At 55.4% G+C, this 18,465-nt stretch overlaps 2 protein-coding genes across 2 annotated transcripts in view; both read right to left on the reverse strand.

Moving 5' to 3' along the window:
• Nucleotides 1-1,143: 1,143 nt before the first annotated feature.
• Nucleotides 1,144-5,231, reverse strand: CHMP6 (charged multivesicular body protein 6). Its single transcript, XM_066200709.1, has 8 exons — nt 5,136-5,231; nt 4,624-4,733; nt 4,064-4,151; nt 3,283-3,369; nt 3,128-3,193; nt 2,936-3,016; nt 2,697-2,751; nt 1,144-1,459 (listed from the first exon to the last, which is right to left on the reverse strand). The coding sequence occupies exons 1-8, from the start codon at nt 5,196-5,198 to the stop codon at nt 1,407-1,409; spliced, it is 603 nt and encodes a 200-aa protein (XP_066056806.1). The 5' UTR covers nt 5,199-5,231; the 3' UTR covers nt 1,144-1,406.
• Nucleotides 5,232-5,596: 365 nt separating this feature from the next.
• RPTOR (regulatory associated protein of MTOR complex 1) overlaps nt 5,597-18,465 on the reverse strand; it is a 96,599-nt gene continuing 83,730 nt past the window's right edge. The window contains exons 30-35 of the mRNA XM_066200412.1: nt 13,541-13,647; nt 11,695-11,822; nt 11,529-11,615; nt 10,027-10,143; nt 9,081-9,210; nt 5,597-7,669 (exon numbers count right to left, since the gene is read on the reverse strand). Of these exons, the coding sequence (XP_066056509.1) occupies nt 7,601-7,669; nt 9,081-9,210; nt 10,027-10,143; nt 11,529-11,615; nt 11,695-11,822; nt 13,541-13,647 (638 nt within the window). The 3' untranslated portion in view covers nt 5,597-7,600. The remainder of the gene's footprint in view (nt 7,670-9,080; nt 9,211-10,026; nt 10,144-11,528; nt 11,616-11,694; nt 11,823-13,540; nt 13,648-18,465) is intronic.

Here is an 18,465-nt window from a genome sequence, read left to right on the forward strand (position 1 = left end):
GAACATTAGGAGACAGCAGTGGGAGTGGAAATGGGGAGGCTCCAAGGCACTCACTGCCTTGGGGACACACACGGAGGACAAGGATGCCCTGGCCAGTCTTTGGAACACAACAGGGAGGACACAGAGAGCACGACTCCACCCAGAGCTGCTGTTGGTCCAGCACCATGGGCGAGCATCTCAGTCCTTGGGATCGCTTTTTGTCTAGCACCAGATCCCACAACCCCAACGACAGCCCCACAGTGTGTCCAAGGACCCTCTGGTCCTTCTGCTGTCACAGAAATGCAGAATAAGGGTTGTGGCTTCAAGAACATAATAAATGAAGATCTGCAGTGTCCTGAAGAGCATCTGCAAGCTGGCAGGTGACCTCGTTCCAAGAGCAGCCGAATCTGTCACCACCTGGCTGCCCAGGCAGCGTTCCAGACCCTTCAGCATCTGGTGAGTCCTCAGAGGGGCTGGGGCTCCCTCGAGCTGCTCCCAGAGCACTTTGGAGTGGTGATTTCTGGAGCTCCAGGCCCCGTGTCCGGTGCAGTGTCCGAGCCTCCGAGGAAATGTCCGGCAGGAGCAGCTGCAGCAGTCCTGTGATCCATCAGTCCATCCTGCCAAAGGTGAACTCTGACGCTGGAGCAGAGCCCATGAGGAGGAATCCTGGCTCCTAACATGGGCAGGAGCTCCTTGCTGGCACTGCAGGTGATTTCTGCCAGCCCAGGGCTGCTCAGCTCACAGGGCTCCAGAGCCATGCCCGGGGCTGACTCCTCAGCTCACAGCACATCAGGCTGTGCCCGGCCAGAGCAGGAGCAGGGTTGAGCAGCCAGGCTGAGCCTGGCCCAAATCAAACCCCCTGGGGCTGGTTCTGCACAAGCCAGGGCTGAGCCCAGCCCAGAGCTCAACATGTGGGAGCTCAGGGCTCCTGCACTGCCCAATGTGCAGCAGGACAAGAACACAGCTGCCCCTCCACAGATGGAACCAGGAGAGAGAAGGGACAGAGGGACACAGACACCAAAGTGCTGCACAGGTCTCGTGCTCACCCAGCCCACGCCCAGCACAGCCACTGTCACTCTGAGCATGGGATCTCCTGGGATTTGGCCAGAGCAAAGGCAGGCTGACCACCAGAATCAAACCTACAGAGAAAAATTTGGCTTTGGATGATTTAGAGTTGCTGTTTAATCCCGAGACAGCGCAGCTGAGTGAGTTTGGAATTTAAGTTACAAAAAAAGAAAGCACTAGAAAATAATCTTGATACAAGAGCGATAATCAGCTGAGGTTCCCCACCCTGCGCAGGGAATCCTGCTCCACAATCCACCCAGCACAGCTGGGATGCTGCCAAGGCATTGCCTGTTCCCAGCACACACTGGGAGGGCAAACTGTCCAGGGTGAAAGTTTCGTGGGGGAATCCCCAGCACTGGGAGTTAAGATGCTGCCACCAGCTCTGGCTTTGGCCTGTTCTTGATGGGTGACGCTTCTGTGGAAGGAAAAGAAACTTGTTACAGAATCAGGGAATGTAAATATCCTGCAGCCATCTCCTGAGGAGGATCCAGGGCTCAGCATCCACTCTGCAGGGCAGCAAATGCTTCCACAGCACCCGAACTAAGAGAAACTGGTTATAAATAATCCCACATTCCCATATGGAAATGGCCCTTTTTCACAGCACTGGAGAATTACAGACCTGCAGAACATGTTCAGCCCGGCAAAGCCACCAGCCCAGGGACAGATCCTGGGCAGGAGCAGGGTCAGCTCTGCCCTGAGCCCTTGGACCCAACACCCCTGGGCCGTGTTTTGTTTGGCCTCAGTGCTGACATCTGAGCCCTGTTTAGGAGTAAACAAGCTCCAAGGAAACCAGCCCAACTCCCCACACCCCAGATTGCTCCTGGGCAGATTCCACACAGGGAAATGGCTTCTTCCAGCTCCTCTTTGCACAAGCAGGGAGGTCCAGCTCCTGTGGGCGACAGCTCAGGGCTCTGCTGTCCCAGGAGAAGAGTCTTCACCAGTTTGAGTTTTCAGCTCCTCAGCACAGAAACGTGATGAACCGCAGTGGGCTCCTTCCTTGCCAGGCAGGGCCACCAGGGCCTGTTTGGTCACTTTCTTAGTGAGCTTTCCCACTTCCCAGCTTCGTTCTCATACAAATCCATCCACTGAGGCTTCAGATCACTCAGGGACCATCAGCTGGGTGGAGCTTGTGCTCTGACAATCCTGGAACTGTGGGACTCCAGTGAACCTCATCCAGCTGGTTCCAAATCACTGGGAAGCGAGGTGGGAAGAGCTCCACATCATCCCAAGCCTCAGGGAAATCCAGTGCTGTGCAGGGTGAATCCAACATCCACAAAATACCCGTCCCTGCGCTGTGACAGCAGGACCAGCCCGGGGCTGTGGCAGGAAGCCTTGCCTTGCTCAGCTAAGGAAGGAATTCCTTATGGAGCCTCCCCATGGAATGAGGTGTTTCAGGGCAGGAGGCTGCTTCAGAGCAGGTACAGGATGTGACAAGGACAGCAGAGGTCACATCTGCTCCCCAAGGGAATGACCTGATGCCGACAGAACAGAGCGAAGCCTCGGGTCCTCCTGGAGCGAGGGTCAGCTGGGCCTGCCCCACTCCAGGAGCTGCTGCTCCTTCCCATTTTCCAAGACACTCACACTGGGAGAGGGTCTCAGACCACTGATGGGACAGGAGCATGAGAAGCCAGAGCTGTGCAAGGAGAACATACCTGGGATCTTCTCCGGGAGCGGCTCTGAAGGAACTTCTGGAAGCTCCAACTGTTCCTGCAAGGACATTAAAGACACCGTGTCACATGTGTCACAGACCACAACCGTGGGCAAACACTGGGGTGGCAATGTCCCAGATTTCCCCCAAGACTGAGCTCTGAGAGAAGGAAAAAGGTATTTTAACTGCTATTAAAAACAGCTTCCTACAAATGTGGATTTTAATCAGAAAAACAAAACGCACCTGAGTGATAGCATTTAATTCTTCTAGAATGGCATCTTCATCCTCCTCAGTCAGGCTGCCAGCCAGGAGCTCATCTATTTGCTGTGGGAGAGAGGGCAGGACATTAAATTCCACGCCTGGTGGCTCCTGGATACAGTGCCCATCCCTGCTCTGTGCAGAGCAGAGGCTGCTCCCAGCTCCTCAGGTACGCACCCTCTGGTACTCCACAGCATCCTGGGTTTCTCCTATTATCCTTTCCACTTCCTCTATGGACATCACCTGAAGGGCAGAGCCAAAATCCAGGTGTGGGAGGGCCTGCAGGGAGGGAGCTCCAGGCAGGCCCCTCTGAGCTCCCCAGCCACAAGTACCTGGTGCATTTTGTTCAGACACTCGTTGCCTATTTTCAGGCCCTCGATGACCTTCATTTCAATCTGGGTGAATTCAATGTCCTGGACCTGGAGTGGGAAGGAGAAAGGGAAGAGCCTGTCACACTTTGGCCAGGCATTGGCACAGGCTGCCCAGTGAATCTTAAAGATTTAACAGATATGGGGATGTGGCAGCTGGGGACACTGGTGGCCCTGGCAGTGCTGGGGAGTGACTGGGCTCAGAGGGCTCTTCCCACCTCAGTAATTCCATGGTTGCCATTATCAGGCAGACACAGGCTGCCAGGACCACCAGAGAAGCTGCAAGGAGGAATCAGTGGAGGCCTTTCTGTCCTGTCAGTGGCACCAGCAGCAGGAAACATCCACACAAAAAGCTGGGCACAGGTGGCTGCACCAGCAGGTCCGACAGCCCTTGAAGTGATTTCACTGGATTTGCCAGCTGCCAGTCCCAGCTGAGACCTCCCCAAACCCAAACACAACCAGTTCTGAAACAACAGGGCTGGGCCAAGTCCAGGAAGGCCCCAGTGCAGCCATCCCCCCTGTGAGTAATGCTTCAGCAATTTCCAAACCACATATTTAACAGGGAACCTGCAGATTCCAAACACATCACTCTGTGTCTCTAGGGAAAATCGTGGCACACGTACAATTTTGGAGACATTTGCCCTTGGACAGAGAGCTGAACATCTGCCAGGACCTGCCAGCTGGGATGGAATTCCAGGGGATCCAAGGGGAGCCCCACCCTGGAACACCCCAAGGCCCTGCTCACCATCCGCTCCAGGTTGCTGATCTGGTTCTCTGTTTTATCCAGAAGCTGCTCCTGGTACCGTTTCTTCTTCAGCAGGAGCATGGCCTTCCTGAGGGACACAGAGGGAGGGAAACACAGCAGGGATGAAGCAGCTGAAGCCTAAAGGAACCCCATCAAAGCCACGCTTGTTCTGTGCTTTGCTAAAAGGGGACAATTTGGGTGCAGCTGAACTGGCAACCCAGACCCACCCCTGTGAGGAGCAAGGATGAGCAAATTGGATACTGGGAATAAATCCTGCCCTATGAGGGTGGGGAGGCCCTGGCACAGGGTGCCCAGAGAAGCTGTGGCTGCCCCTGGATCCCTGGCAGTGTCCCAGGCCAGGCTGGGCAGGGCTTGGAGCAGCCTGGTACAGTGGAAGGTGTCCCTGCCATGGTAGGCGTGGAATGGGATAAACTTTAAGGTCCCTCCCAACCCAAACCATTCCAGGATTGTGACTCCTACGATCCAGCGGTGTTTCCGTGCCGGTGACACCCTGGAGGTGGCAGTGCCGCCCCCCGCCCCGGGTGAGCCCTTCCCCTCACTCTTTCTTGCCGTCCCGGAGCAGCTGCCGGGCCAGCGCCCGCTCCCGCTCCAGCCCCAGGCTCAGCCGCTTCTGGTACTGCCGGAGCTTGTCCCGCTGCTGCTTCAGTTGCTGCGGGAGAGAGGTCACGGAGGGCATGCGGGACGGGCGGACAGAGGGAGGGACAAAGGGACGGACAAGGGTCACAACTCAGCCCTGACAGTTTCCGCGCCCCCTCAAGCAGCGCCGCTCCCCCGCCCGCTCTCTCCCCGCCGTGTCACCGACAGCACCGGGGCCGCTCAGCCCCAGCCCAGCTCCTCCTTTGCCGCGGGGACCCGGCAAACCCCACGGGCAGCCGGGAGCCGGGCCGGTCCATCCCTCCGCTCACCGGCACGGCCCGGCCCGGTCCATCCCACTCTCGCCCCGTTCACCGGCACGGCCCGGTCCTGCCCGCTCTCCCCCCGCTCGCTCCCCAGCACGGCCCGGTCCATCCTCCCGCTCCCCAGCACGGCCCGGTCCATCCCCCCCGCTCACCAGCACGGCCCGGTCCTGCTCCGTGACGCGGCTCCGTCGTTTCCGCCCGAACAGGTTCCCCATGGCCGCTCCTGCCCGGCCCGGCCCGGCCCGGCCCGCCCCCGACGGCGGCCGCGAGGGGCCCTGCCCCGCACAACGCGCGGCGAATGCGGCAGCCGCGGGAGCGCGCCGCTGGGGGGCGCGCTGGGGACGGGAATATCAGGCATGGGAAAAAATTAGGGAATGAGGATAATAATATCGGGAATGGGAATAATAATATAGGGAATGGGGACAATATAGGGAGTAGGATATAGGGAATGGGAGGTATGGGAGGGAGGCTGTAGGGGTTGGGAGCTACAGGGACAACAGTGATTGGTTCATAGAGCCGTGGAATTGTTCAGGGTGGAAAAGCCCTCTGACCCCAACGTGCCCAGCCATTCCCCCAGCCCCAGAGAAGGATCCTCACACCAGGAAGTGTTTCTGCATTTATTTTTTATTAACCATTTATTTGTCTGTAATCATTTTACTCTCACATTACAATCGTGTGGGGTTTTTTATATATTTTTTTAAACTTTATTTTTGTAAAATAAATAGAGATAAGTGAACTTTTAAGGTAGGACGCTCTTCAGATCCTTGGTTAAACTCTGTGATCCCATGATTGAATCTCTGCATCAGACCTGTGGAAGCACAGCCCACACATGCTCAGGTAAAAGCCCAACAGCCCGAATTCCTTAAAATTCCTTAAATCCGGCTGCACCGGAGCCTGGCAGGAGCAGCTGGGCAGGAGCAGTGGCTCCCACCACGCCAGGAATGTCCTGTTCCTTTCACAAATACACTGATACGAGTTAAAAATCTATTGTTTTTGAAGCTGTGAATGTTAACGGGTTACGTGAGATCCCAAACTCTGGCTCCACCCCCGCGGACGGCCCGGGAGCGGGTCGGGAAGAGGCACAGCTCTGTTAGACCATCATTAATTTTGGATAACTTAGAAGTGGATTTTTAGGTAGTTTTTAAAGTTTAAAGCCTTTGATTCATTATCCTGGGATGTGGCCCTCGGCCTCCCTGACAGGGGGACGGGGACGGTGCTCGGGGGCACCCGACATGAGCTCCACCGCCGCGGCTTGGGGACTTCTCCCCAAAAGCCAGTGTCCCCACGGGCCTGTGGCACCTCGGGGTGGCCAGGGGGCCTCAGCACACACGGACACGGTGCCAAGGGCAGCAGCAGCAGCAGGGCCAGGGCGCAGCCACCATCAGCACAGGGACAGAGGAGTTCTGAGCCCTTCCCTCACTGCATCCCCCTCAACACTGGGAATTCCTGGCCAGTTCTGCACCTCTGGAAGGAAACCCGTTCCTCGGCTGTGCTCTCCCTTCCCACACCCAGTCCCAGCCCCAGCCCGGATCCCAAGGGACAAAACATTCATTATTCAGAGGGGGAAGGTGCGGAAGACGGAGCAGGCCTTGCCTGGACAGCTGGGACGAGGGTGCTTTGCTCAGAGCAGTGACTGGCTGCCTTCCTCCTCCTCCTCCTCCTCAGTGGTTCGCCGTGCCCAGGTGCTTCCATGCCTGGTTCCAAAGGGGCAGGTGAGCCCCAGCTGGGGTGTGCAGCCCAAATCCTGACCTCAGCTGGGTGCACAGCAGCCATGGGGAGCACACAGAGCCCAGGATGGGCCCAGGTGTGGGTGTGGAGCTCCCTGTGGCACAAGGACAGTGGCAGCAGGAGGGGCAGTGCCTGAGGTGCCCCCAGCTCCCCGTGGGCTTGGGTGGAACGTGGTGACACCAGTGACTTGCTCCAAGCTCGTTGGGATGTTGGAGATCTTCGTTCCCTTTCTTCCCCCATCTTCCTTGCATGCAGCTTTATGGTGTGGGACATCCTGCCCTGTTCTTGTCATCTCCCTGAGCCCCTTCCCGCAGAATCCCTGCCTGCCCAGGCCACCAGGTCCCTGTCTGTCCTTGCTTCCAGTGGGGAGGATGCTGCAGGGAGGGAGGAAGAGGTTCATGCAGAGGAGCTGCCCTGCCTCCCTGGCAGGTACGTCCCATGCTCAGGTGGCGCTGCCCTGTCCCAGGAATTGGGTTTGGCACAGGGTTGGCAGCAGCTGGAGGGTCCCGTGGAGCTGTAGGCGAGTCCTGACTGTCCTTGAAGAACCCACACTCCAGCAAAACAAGGAACAAAGACTAAAACAAGGCCCTTCTCAAGGGCGTTGCCTCATCCAAGTCCTTCGAAGCTCAGGACCCGTGTTTCTGACAGAGAAGCCAACCACTGGAAACAAAAATAAATGTTCCTTTTCTGTAGCTTTTAGAGGATATAGCTGGAAAACAAAACAAAACAAAACCAGGAGATTGTCTCTTCCCCTTGTCAAATCCATCAGTAGCCAAGTCAGAAGAACAAATGTTCAAGTTATGGGGTGCAGCAGCAGCCAACACAAAACATTCAAGTCGATGATTTCTCTATGTACAGGAGCCCTGCCCCGGAGCCGCCCCGGGCGCCGTCATCTGATCCTCTTCTCCACCGAGTACACCGAGATGTAGAAGTCATTGCTGCCGACGGCCAGGTGGGGCTGCGGGAGAGCACAGCGACAATCAGGCACAGTCACACCGGCACCCAGGCTGGAACAGCCCTCTGAGATCACCGAGAACAACCTGTGACCCATCCCCACCTTGGCAGTGCAGCTGTTCCCTGGATACCTCCAGGGATGGGCACTCCAAACCTCCCCGGGCAGTTCCAAAGCCTGACCACCCTTTCCATGGGGAAATTCCCCCTGATGTCCAACCTGGCCCAGCCTGAGGCCGTTCCCTCTCCTCCTGTCCCTGTTCCCTGGGAGCAGAGCCCAACGCCCCTGGCTGTCCCCTCCTGTCAGGGAATTCCAGAGAGGGAAAAAAATCCCTCTGGATCCTCCTTTTCTCTAGGCTAAGCCCCTTTCCCAGCTCCCTCAGCTGCCCCTGGTGTTCCAGTCCCTTCCCCAGCTCCATCAGCCGCTGCTCCTGTGACCGACTCCAAGGTCCAGATGTGGAGCAGTGACAGGCACAGGTGACAGTGACATTCAGCAGGGACACCCAGATGCTCCACAGCTCTGCAGGAGTTACAGACCCATTTCAGCCACAGGGAAAAATTATGGGCACTATTAGCTGCCAACAGCCAACATAATTTCTCTAAATGACTGCAAATCTGCTCGGTAGGAGCCGATGCCTGGGCTGAAAATGAGCATTTCCTGCAGTGAGGGGACCTGGCCCGGCAGGACAGGGCTTTGCTTTGCTTGTTTAAAGAGCAAACTGCTCTTCCCATTACATATTAAATATCTGTGAGCTGATCTGCACGTTTCAAAAATAACTCGTAACTCCCTCTTGTTTTCCCATCCATTCATTGTTTCCTCAGGTTTTCCAACTCCTCCATTCATTCTCCTCCCTAGGTCAGCAAAGTCCACTACACAGATGGGACCTCACCCCTCCCTGAGCAGCAACCAGATTCCCTCTGTAACAACTGCAGAGCCCCTCAGCTGTGACAGACTCCAGAATCTCCTTTTGTTCTGCCTCTTTCTTCTTCATCAGCTCGTGCCTTTAATTTTTGCAGCTCTCCTGTTTTCCTGAAGTGCAGTTTTTGTCTGCACAGCACCAGCCTGACGTGAGAGCAGCCCCAGCGAGACACGGCTGCAGAGCCCAGGCAGGGAGTGAATAAGCAGCTGGGATTTGGGAATTTGCTCCTGTCACCTCGGACAGCTCCTGTGGCCAAGGAGGAGCCCCAGCTGAGCCAGGCTGCAGGGCTGGGATGGGAACTGCAGCTCAGCTGGAAGGGCTCAGGAGCTGGAAGTCTGTGGAGCCTGCACGGACCAGCAGCACTGGTGCAGTGCAGTTGTCTGGAGCTGGGCTGGGAGTCAGCTCAGAGCCCCAGGCTGGCACTAGGGCTCTATGCCATCCCCTCTTCCCACAGGGACACCAGGACATGCCAACCCCAAATGGCAGCAGGGTACAGACCCAGTGAGGATGGAAGGCCAGGCAGCTGATGGCTCCCACTCTCTGCCCCATGAAGCCATCGTAGTATTTGATGTTGTTGATCAGCTCCCCGTTGCCGTTGTAGATGGCAGTGAACTGGTTCATGGAGCCACTGGAAGGGAAGGAACATGGAGTTACTGGGAATACTGGGAGGGGACAAAATTGCTGCTGCAACCCCTGTCTGAGCTGTGTGCCAGGCCAGAGTGCAGCCACTTCCCTGAGTGGGACATCATTAACTGGTGGCCAGAACCACAGTGACCTGTGGTCACCTGGGACAGGAAAACATGGAGAGCTGATGCCCAAACACACCAGTGCATCCCAAACAGGCTCCAGGCCATGTGGTTGTGGAGAAGCTGCTGGTCTCCACTCAGAATGCAGAAATACAGACACTGAACAGGAGCCCAGTGTCCAGGGCTTCACTGATACACAAAAAAAGGAGAAAGCCCCTGAGCAGCAAACACAGAAAGAAGCTGCACTGCTGTGGTAGGGTTAAAAACAGTAAAGTCAACACCACCCCATGAATGATGTCTGTGGAGACAAATCATCCCCTCCAGGGATCATGGAATCATGGAATAGTTGGGGTTGAGAGAGACCTTAAAGCCCACCTTGTTCCACCCTCTGCCATGGACAGGGACACCTTCCACTGTCCCAGGCTGTTCCAAGCTCTGTCCAGCTGGCCTGGGACGCTTCCAGCGATCCAGAGGCAGCCACAGCTTTTCTGGGCACCCTGTGGCAGAGCCTCCCCACCCTTCCAGGGAAGAATTTCTCCCCAGTACCCCATGTAACCCTGCCCTCTGCCAGTGGGAAGCCATTCCCTGTGTCCTGGCACTCCAGGCCCCGCTCCATCCCTCTGATCACCCTGGTTCCCCCTCTGGACTCACTGCAGAGCCCCCTGTGCTGGGGCTGCAAGAGTGGCAGCAGCACTCACCATGCAAAGAGGTTGGCCTGGGGGTGGATGTCCAGGGCCGTGAGCCCCTTGACGATCTGCAGCACCTTCATGGACTCGGGCATGCGGGGGTCGAAGAACCGCACGTCGCCGTTGACGCTGCCAACACAGAGCCACGGGCTCAGGCTGTGCCCAGCCCCATCCCAAAGCCCAGAACATGCAGCTGCAGGGCTGCCCATGAGTCAACCACCTCCATGGGGCATTGGGAACACACACAAGTTCCCACTGGTGCTGTGATGTGATCCCACCCACAGCACGTTCTGTGCGGAAGGAACAGCTTGGGAGCGATCCCAAATTGCTGATCCCTCACTGCTGATCCCTCACTGCCCCTCTCGCTCCCAGCCCATTGCTGAGTGTGCCCTCCTTGTTCTGCGGCACCCAATACACCCAGCCCCGAATTCCTGCTGCTTTGCACAGGAGGAGATTGCCTTGGAAACCTTCAAGCAGAGGGGATGGTGCCATCCTCTCCTCCAAGTGTCTGGACACCAGGATCTCACTATGGATCACTATATCACTATGGATCTCACTATGTCCTATCATTTGTTTTCCTTGGATTTTGCTGTCAGCTGAAGCAGAGGGAGCTGGGAGGAAGTGGAAGGGAGGTGGCTCAGCTCCACAACCTGAGCTCCTCTGGGAAGAGCTCAGACCTGCCTTTTGAAGCCCAACATTCCCTCACAGCTCAGCAGCCCCAGGAGCAGCTCCTAGGCTGGAAAGGCCCTGAGGAGAGGGGACTACCAGCCTCAGCCCTGGGCACAGGGACCTGACCCCTGGAGCTGCTGGAGGAGCTTACAGAGAGGAAGATTAAAAACTCCAGTATGGGAGCTTGACAAATCTGGCAGCTGCATCACATAATCCCCTGTCTGAAAATCTTAATACATTTTTGCTGGCCCATCCCCCGCCTCAGGAATGTTCTGAATCCCCGAAAATTATGTTTTGTTTCCATTTTCTAATCAAGAAAAAGAGGCTCTTTGTGTGCAAACGGTGGCTTTGTGACAATAAATTCTGTTCTGCTGTTCCTTAATGGCCAAATCAGTACCTGCTGCTCTGGCCGCAGTATTTACCAGGCAGCAGGAATGGATTTAGGGAATTGCACAGGAATCCTGCCCAGGAACGTGCCTGACAGATGCACCATCCACCTTCCTCCTCTTGTTCTCTCCCAGATGACCCCACGGAGATGTTGGCAGTAAAGCCCCTCCACCAGAAGCTATTCCATACCCAGCTCCCGCTCCCCTCCCTTCCTCCTCACACACCTTGTGATGCCAGCACCTTGTTTACTCCCCAACCACACCAACAGCCTTGAAAGGAAAGCTCCATATCCCTTTTGCCTCCTCTCCACCGAATTTGGAGCAGGAGTTCATTACTGAAGCAAATGTCAAACTCAAGAGCTTTACCCTCCCAGCTGCTGGAAGAGCAGGGACAGAATTTAAAGGGAAAAACAAATTGTGAGTAAGGGCAGGCAGCTCCAGGAGTGTGACCCCGTGTACCTGACACTCATGATGTTGCCCTCGGGGTGTTTCTGCAGGTAAGCCTTCACCACCCAGGCCGTGTGCTCCCGGTACGTCATGACGCGGCTGGGGACAAAGGGACAAGAGTGAGGTGTGAGCTGAGGAGGACAGGAGGGCCCCTGAGCCCAGGGAGGGTGGAAATTACCATTCACTGAGGGCCATCCTCCTGTCGAACACGCGGATGGAGCCGTCCCCCAGCCCCGCCACGATCAGGGAGCGGTGGGAGTCGCAGGACAGGCTGGTGACACAGCTGTCAGCTCCCGTGGGAATGTCCTGCCGAGAGAGCACACACACACCATGGCCTGGCTTCAGGGCACCTCACTCAGGGCCCTGAATCAAGGATCCTCTTCCCCAGCCCCATCCTCACACCCAGCAGGCTGAGGCAGCTCCGGTGTCCCAGAGCCCCACCAGGGACACTTTTGCCCCTGGCACCCCCAGAGCCCTGGCACAGCCCCAGACCAAGGCAGGCAGGGCTGTGTCTCCTCCTGTCCCTGCTGTGGCACAGGTGCCAGGGACACCCAGCACATCTCATTAGAGACGTGTTCTGGGAAAGGGACATGGAAAAAGGCAGCTGGAGCTGCAGGGACAGCTGTTCTGGGAACACGCTGGGCACACATGCTGCCACTTCCCCCCTTTCACTTCTGGAGGCAAAAGAACTGCTCAGAATAATCCCTGTGCCTGTTGGGAGGAAAAACCACTTTCAGTTAAAGCCAGTAAAAAACGCTGAGCAGCACTGCAAAAGCAGGAATGACAATCATGGAAAGGTTTGGGTTGGGAGAAAGTTTAAAGCCCATTCCATTCCAACACCTTTCGTAGCCCAGGCTGCTCCAGGCCCCTGTGCAGGAGCTGCAGGAGCTCATTTCACATCTCAGTCCTGTTTTTGCCTCTGTGCAGATTCACCCCTGGAGCCGCTGTTCCAGCCTGGGCTGAGCGGGGAGAGGCACCAGGCCTGGGGCTGCTGCAGCCTCTGCCCACCCCCAGCTCCTTCTTTGAAGCAGCAACACTCAGCAGAAGTGCAAATGAAGCACTTGTTCCTCCAGCTCCAGCCCGAGTGCTTCCAGAGGTGTGGGTTTCTGTAGTTCAAAGAGGGAAGCACCTTTATCCGCCTCGATTATTCCTGCTCTTTGTGCTGATTCTCACTTTCCCAGTTACTGAGTCAGGAAGTTCCAATCACTTGAATTTCAACACCCAATCTTTGCAATTAAAAAAAGAAACAACATGTTTTTAGATACTTTCGGTGCAATCATTAATCATCATCATTTAAAAGATTTTCGCCTCCTGAATTTTGCCGCTCCTTAATTTGCATAGAAAAAAATAATATGTGAAAGTAATTAAGATGAACAGAGGCTTAATTATCCTGCATCACAGGGTCAAAGTGTCGCAATTAATGTTCATCCAAGGGTAATTAATTTCGAGAAGCTTTGAAAACTCCACTTCCTTTTTATTCCAGCATGGTGCCTCCATTCTCACCGACCACCTGCTTCTCCTTGGAATTTCTGAGAAACTTCCACGTGATTGTGGCTGACATGAACCGTGGCAGGGCCTTCCCCCATTACACAGCCCAGGGATTGTGTGTGCTTCCACTGACTGACACTATTAACTATTCCAGTTACCCGTTAATGTGAAATCCAGCTGCATCCCAATTCCTGTCTCTGCATCCCAGTGCTTTCCCCTGCATCCCAGAGCCCGCCTCTGCATCCCACAGCCTCAGCTTCCCCAAACATTGCTGCCCACCCAGAGCAGCACAGCAGCTTCCAGGAGAGCCCTGACACGCTCCCTGAGTATCTGAGTGATTTTATTGACCTTGGAACGTGACCCTGGGGCAGGGAAGCAGGGAAGAAGATGGGAAGCAGGGAAGCAGGGCACCAGGGAAGAAGGGAAGCAGGAGCTCCAGGAGCTGGCAGCTCCTCACAGAGCAGTCCCAGGTGCTTTGGGGCATGGGATGGGCTCCAGGAGGGAAAAGGTGCTGGGGACAAGCACACAGGTGTTACCTGTACTTTCATCTCCCGATCCGTGTCCCAGATCCGGATTATCCTCACGTCTCCCGAGGTCATCAGGAGCCCAGTCTCTTGTTCCCAGTCCACCACCATCCCCGCTCCTGAGACATAGCAAGGCAGGGGTGCAAATCAGTGCCAGCACGGGCACAGCTGCACCCCCTGGAGCATCAGCTCACCTGACCTCGTGTTGCAGACACTGTCACCACCAGAGGAAATGTAAAATTACACACACAGACACCCCACACATCCTTCAGGTGGGATTGAATCAGCTGCTCCTGGATTTGAGCTCAAACACTGCTTTTCCCCCCTGGTCTGAGTGCTGAGAGAAGCTGAGCACGGCTGTTCCCTGTGGGAAGGGAGCACAACTTCCAGGAACTGCAGTGCCCAGCACTGCATGAGAACATGAAATGCTGATTGAGGAGACCCAGCTGGTGCCACCTCACGCAGCAAGACCCGAGAGCTCCTGGACTGACTCCTCATTCTATCACAGGGATGTGGGAGATGATCCTGGACAAGGAACAGCCAAGCCAGGGCTGCAACAGAGTGAATTTAACAGCTAGTGGGAGCACAAACCAGTTTGCTGAACTGACTGGTGAGGAGGGGAACACCCTGCAGTGGCAACAGCTCAAACACCCTTACAGGAGCTTCTGCTCCTCATTCCGAGGGCACAAATCAATCTCCAGGTGAAGTTCAGCACAACATCCCATCCACACTTCGTTAAAAACACAAACAGAAACCCCGGGAGCACCACAGGAGGGAACCAGAGAATTCCAGGCGTGGTGTCTGTTTCCAGCTCCACGTGAGGGCAGGGACAGGGACAGCAGCAGGAATTCCTGCCTCAGAGCAGCATCCCTGCCTCTCCAGGCAGAATTCCTGCCTCTCCGATCAGTTGTCCACCCTGTCCTCCGTGCCAGACCGAGTCTCTGGTGCTGAGCAGTGTTTCATAACCACACAGAACTGGAGTCAGAACCCTCTGCAATGCATCAGGACTGCAGCTCCTGCCCCGAGCACTCCCAGCGCCTTCAGCACCATGCCTCTGTCTCCACTCCACACCGTGCTTGTGCACAAGGTAAAAACGTGCATTTGTCTGGATTTACTGCCAGGAATCATCCCCAGCAGGAAATCTAAGCCTGCCCCAGTGTGCTCTTTTGTCACCAAAGTGCCACAAGTGCCTTGTACAGAACATCCACCGTTACAGAGCACAAAGGAAACAGAGACAGAGCCTATGAACACCGAGTTCTCCTCCAGCATGATGGAGTGACCTTGTTTTGTACAGCTTCAGAGAAAACCTTCTGCCCCTCTCCCCTTCCTAAGCACCACATCCGAGCTGATTCCTCATCTTGCCACGTCCATGGAGGAGGTCACTGATGTTTACTGACAGTCCCTCACCTCCCTGCAGGAAATTTGGGACTCTGGGCTGACCTGGGAGCCTGGATCTTTGTCTGTAGTCAAATGGATTGTTCCTTCAGATTGCCTGGCAGCTCGCAGGGCTGGAGAGCCGAGGCAAACAAGCAGGCAGTGATGAAGATGATAAACACCACTGAAGTGTTTGCATTTGTCATCTGTTTACAGCCCATGTGACAGCATAAACCTGGCAGCTGAGATGGATCTGGCCATTACCGTCCCTGTGGAGTTCAGCAGGCAAAGAGCTCCCAGGCAGTTCCAAAGCTCCCAGTTTCCCAGGAACATTCCCCAGCTTGAAGGAAAGGGTTCTTTCTGATCAGCACCAAGTCCCATCCAGCTGCAGTTCCAGGGGGAGGACAGGGAAGGTAGGTCTGGGGGCAGAGTTGGCATCTTTGCTGCCCCTCTTGGTGTGCCTGTCAGGAGCTTGTCACTGAGGATATTCAGCAAAGACATCGAGAAGGGAAAGTCTCACTGAGGGAAGAGGCTCCAGAGGATTACACAAAGATTCCCACGGGAGACAAGCAGATGGAAGGGACAAGGGTTCACTCCCAAGTAGGTTGGAGAAAAAGGAGGGAGATGATCATGGAATGCTGGAATGTTTTGGGTTGGAAGGGACCTTAACAACCTGCTCATTCCACTTTCCACTAGCCCAGGCTGCTCCAAACCCTGTCCAACCTGGCCACGGACACTGCCAGGGATGATGCTGGGTATGGTGTGGCTTGAGACCTTGCAGACCCTGCCTTTCTTATTAAAACTTCAGTAGTTCAGCTCAGGGATAACTGCTGCTCCCTGGAAGAGGGAAGAGTAGGATTTGGATCATCCCAAAGCAAGGATCTACCTGGAGGGGTCCTGGCTGTAAAGGTGCCTGTGCTAAGCCCTGGGCTGGGGGTTCTGCCCCGGCTGCACCCCAGTTGTACCCTGCCCAAAAAGGGGATGCTGAACCAAAATTCCAACCTGTGTGCAGAGCAGAAAAGCCCTTGCACAGAAATGTCAGTCTCTTGGAAGTGTGTGAGGGGAAGGAAAGCTTCCTCTGACTGCGAAATGTTCCATCCAGAGCTGGCACTCACAGTATGGAATGAGACAGAAATAGCTGAACTATTTCTATGTACAAGCAAAGGTTTGCATGGCAGAGATGATACAGGATTGGCTCGTGCTTCCACGCTCAATTCATAGTATTTCGGGATGAGGGGCAAACGTGGGATTGAATACTAATGATAATTTCCTTTTTAATTAACAGAGGTCCTACTCCAGGATGTTACAACTGAGCCTGCAGCCCACCCACGGGGCTTTGGCTCCTGGGCTTGGCACCTGAGCTGCTCCTCAGCCCCTCCTGCCCACAGGTGCTGCTCTGAGCACCTGCACAGCCCCAGAGCTGGCACTGCCTGAGCTGTCCCCCTCACAGGAGCACACAGGAACAGAGCTGGCACAGCCCCTGGCACAAGCCAGTGGTGGGATCCTGGTGCTCCCACAATCCATGAGCTGCAGGAACCAGCCCTGCACTGCTGCAATGCATCAGGAGCTAAGAGCACAAATTTCCCCTAAGGGATATTACGTTCTTAGATAATGAGCAACAAATCTTCCACAGCTCAGGGAAAGGAATTTTTAAATGTCTGTGGTGGAGGTGCTGTTGTTTTTTGGTTTGGAGTTTGGGGGTTTTTGTTTGTTTGTTTTTGAGCCTTTTAAAGCCAGCACCGGCAGTTCTGCATGGCTGAGTTTATCCACACCAACAGCTGTTCCTGAAGGTAGAACTTCCCATGGCTGTTCCCTCAGGACTGCCCCTGAGCCAGAGATATTTGCCTGGATGGGACAATTCCATGGATAAATTCCAGTGGTAATGTGGTGAAAGCAGCTGCATTCCCAACACGGCCTGAAAGTGGCCAGGCTGTCCTTGGCATTTCAGTGGAATCAGGAATACCTTCATGGAACACAATATAAAAGCATCCTGGATTCTGACTGATCATTTTTTAATCACGGGCCCTCCTGGTTGAGCAGTGAAGCACATCCCTGCTTTCATTTCCAGGAAGCAGTGGGAGCGTTGGATGACCTCACTCATCATTAATTTCTACAACATCCTCTCAAAAAGTGTCACCCTCCTCCTGCCAAGGACTCTGCAGTGAGGGACAGCAGGAGCTGGGATGTTGGGAATTCAATTAAAAGAACACAAACCCCTGGAGCTGCGATTTCTCCAATGGTTTTATTGCCACCAAACAATCTGACCAGAACTGTGTTGCTGCTCCTGAAGCCCTCACTCCTGCTGTGGAATCCTGGGAGATGTGGGAAGCCTCCCTGCCATTCCCTGTGCCCTGGTCTCCAGGATGAGCCCGAGTCTGGTCTCTTGACCAGCTCCTGGTGCAGGCTGGAGCTGTCCCCCCGCTCCAAGCCCCATCCAGCCAGGCCTGGGACACCTCCAGGGGTGGGGCAGTATCCAAACACTGCTGCTGTACTTTGCTGCCAGGAGAGCACTAATTCCACACATTTTTTCCAGTTCTCCAGAGGAATGGGGGAATGCTGGCGCTGCCTTTGTCAGCAGGAGAGCAGAGGCAGCTGGAGGAGGCTTCTATTGACCTGCCCTGCCCGTGGGCTGCCATGGGCCGGCAGCAGCGGCATCGATCCCGCTCCGGAATTCCCTGAAACTGCTCCGTGCCTGCCTCGCTGAGTGGGGATTCCCTGCAGCCAAGTCCTGCTAATTTTAGCCTTTGCTGGGGGATTTCAGAGCCAGGCAGCAGCAGCAGCCACACATCAGCTCTGCTCACTCCTGCCCCAGCTCCCACAGCCACAGAGATTTGCTGAACTCCACTAACGAGCTGTGAATCAGCCCCTGCCATGGTGATTAATCAGTACAGACACAGCCAGCCCTGATCACTCAGCAAATATTAATAATTGATGAACATCCTGAGGTGACGACGTCAGAGCAGCCCCGGATGGGCCCCGGGATCCCTGACACATCAACCATCTGCTCCCCTTCTGGTGGGAAAGGGGATCCAGAGCCACACGGACCCTGCACAGCTTCTCTGGGGGAAGGCTGGGGGCTTCCTTCACCTCCCCTCCACGGGGCAGAGTGGAATTTGTGACATTTATTAGAGTCCCAGAATGATTTAGGTTGGGCACAGCCCCTCCAGTGCCACCCCTGCCATGGGCAGGGACACCTTCCACTGTCCCAGGCTGCTCCAAGCCCCAGTGTCCAACCTGGCCCTGGAGATCTCCAGGGATCCAGGGGCAGCCACAGCTGCTCTGGGCACCCTGTGCCAGGGCCTGCCCACCCTCACAGGGAAGAAGTTCTCCCATAGATCCAACCTAAATTTCCCCTCTTTCCTCTTTGCCTTATCTCTGCCAAGTGTCCACGATTCTGAGGCTGCTGGGAAAGGCTCCCCAGCATCTCCTTTCCACAGGACCTTTACAGCCCGGGTGTGTCACAAAGCCCAGCCAAACCCACATCAGCTTTATGCTGGCTCCATCTGGAACCTCCCACTCAAACCCTTCTGTCCAGGGATGCTTCAAAACCACCCTGGAAAAGG

This window comes from Chamaea fasciata, unplaced genomic scaffold, assembly GCF_029207755.1.
Source record: "Chamaea fasciata isolate MVZ Bird 193981 ecotype frontalis unplaced genomic scaffold, bChaFas1.0.hap1 SCAF_19, whole genome shotgun sequence".
Lineage (NCBI taxonomy): Eukaryota > Metazoa > Chordata > Aves > Passeriformes > Sylviidae > Chamaea > Chamaea fasciata.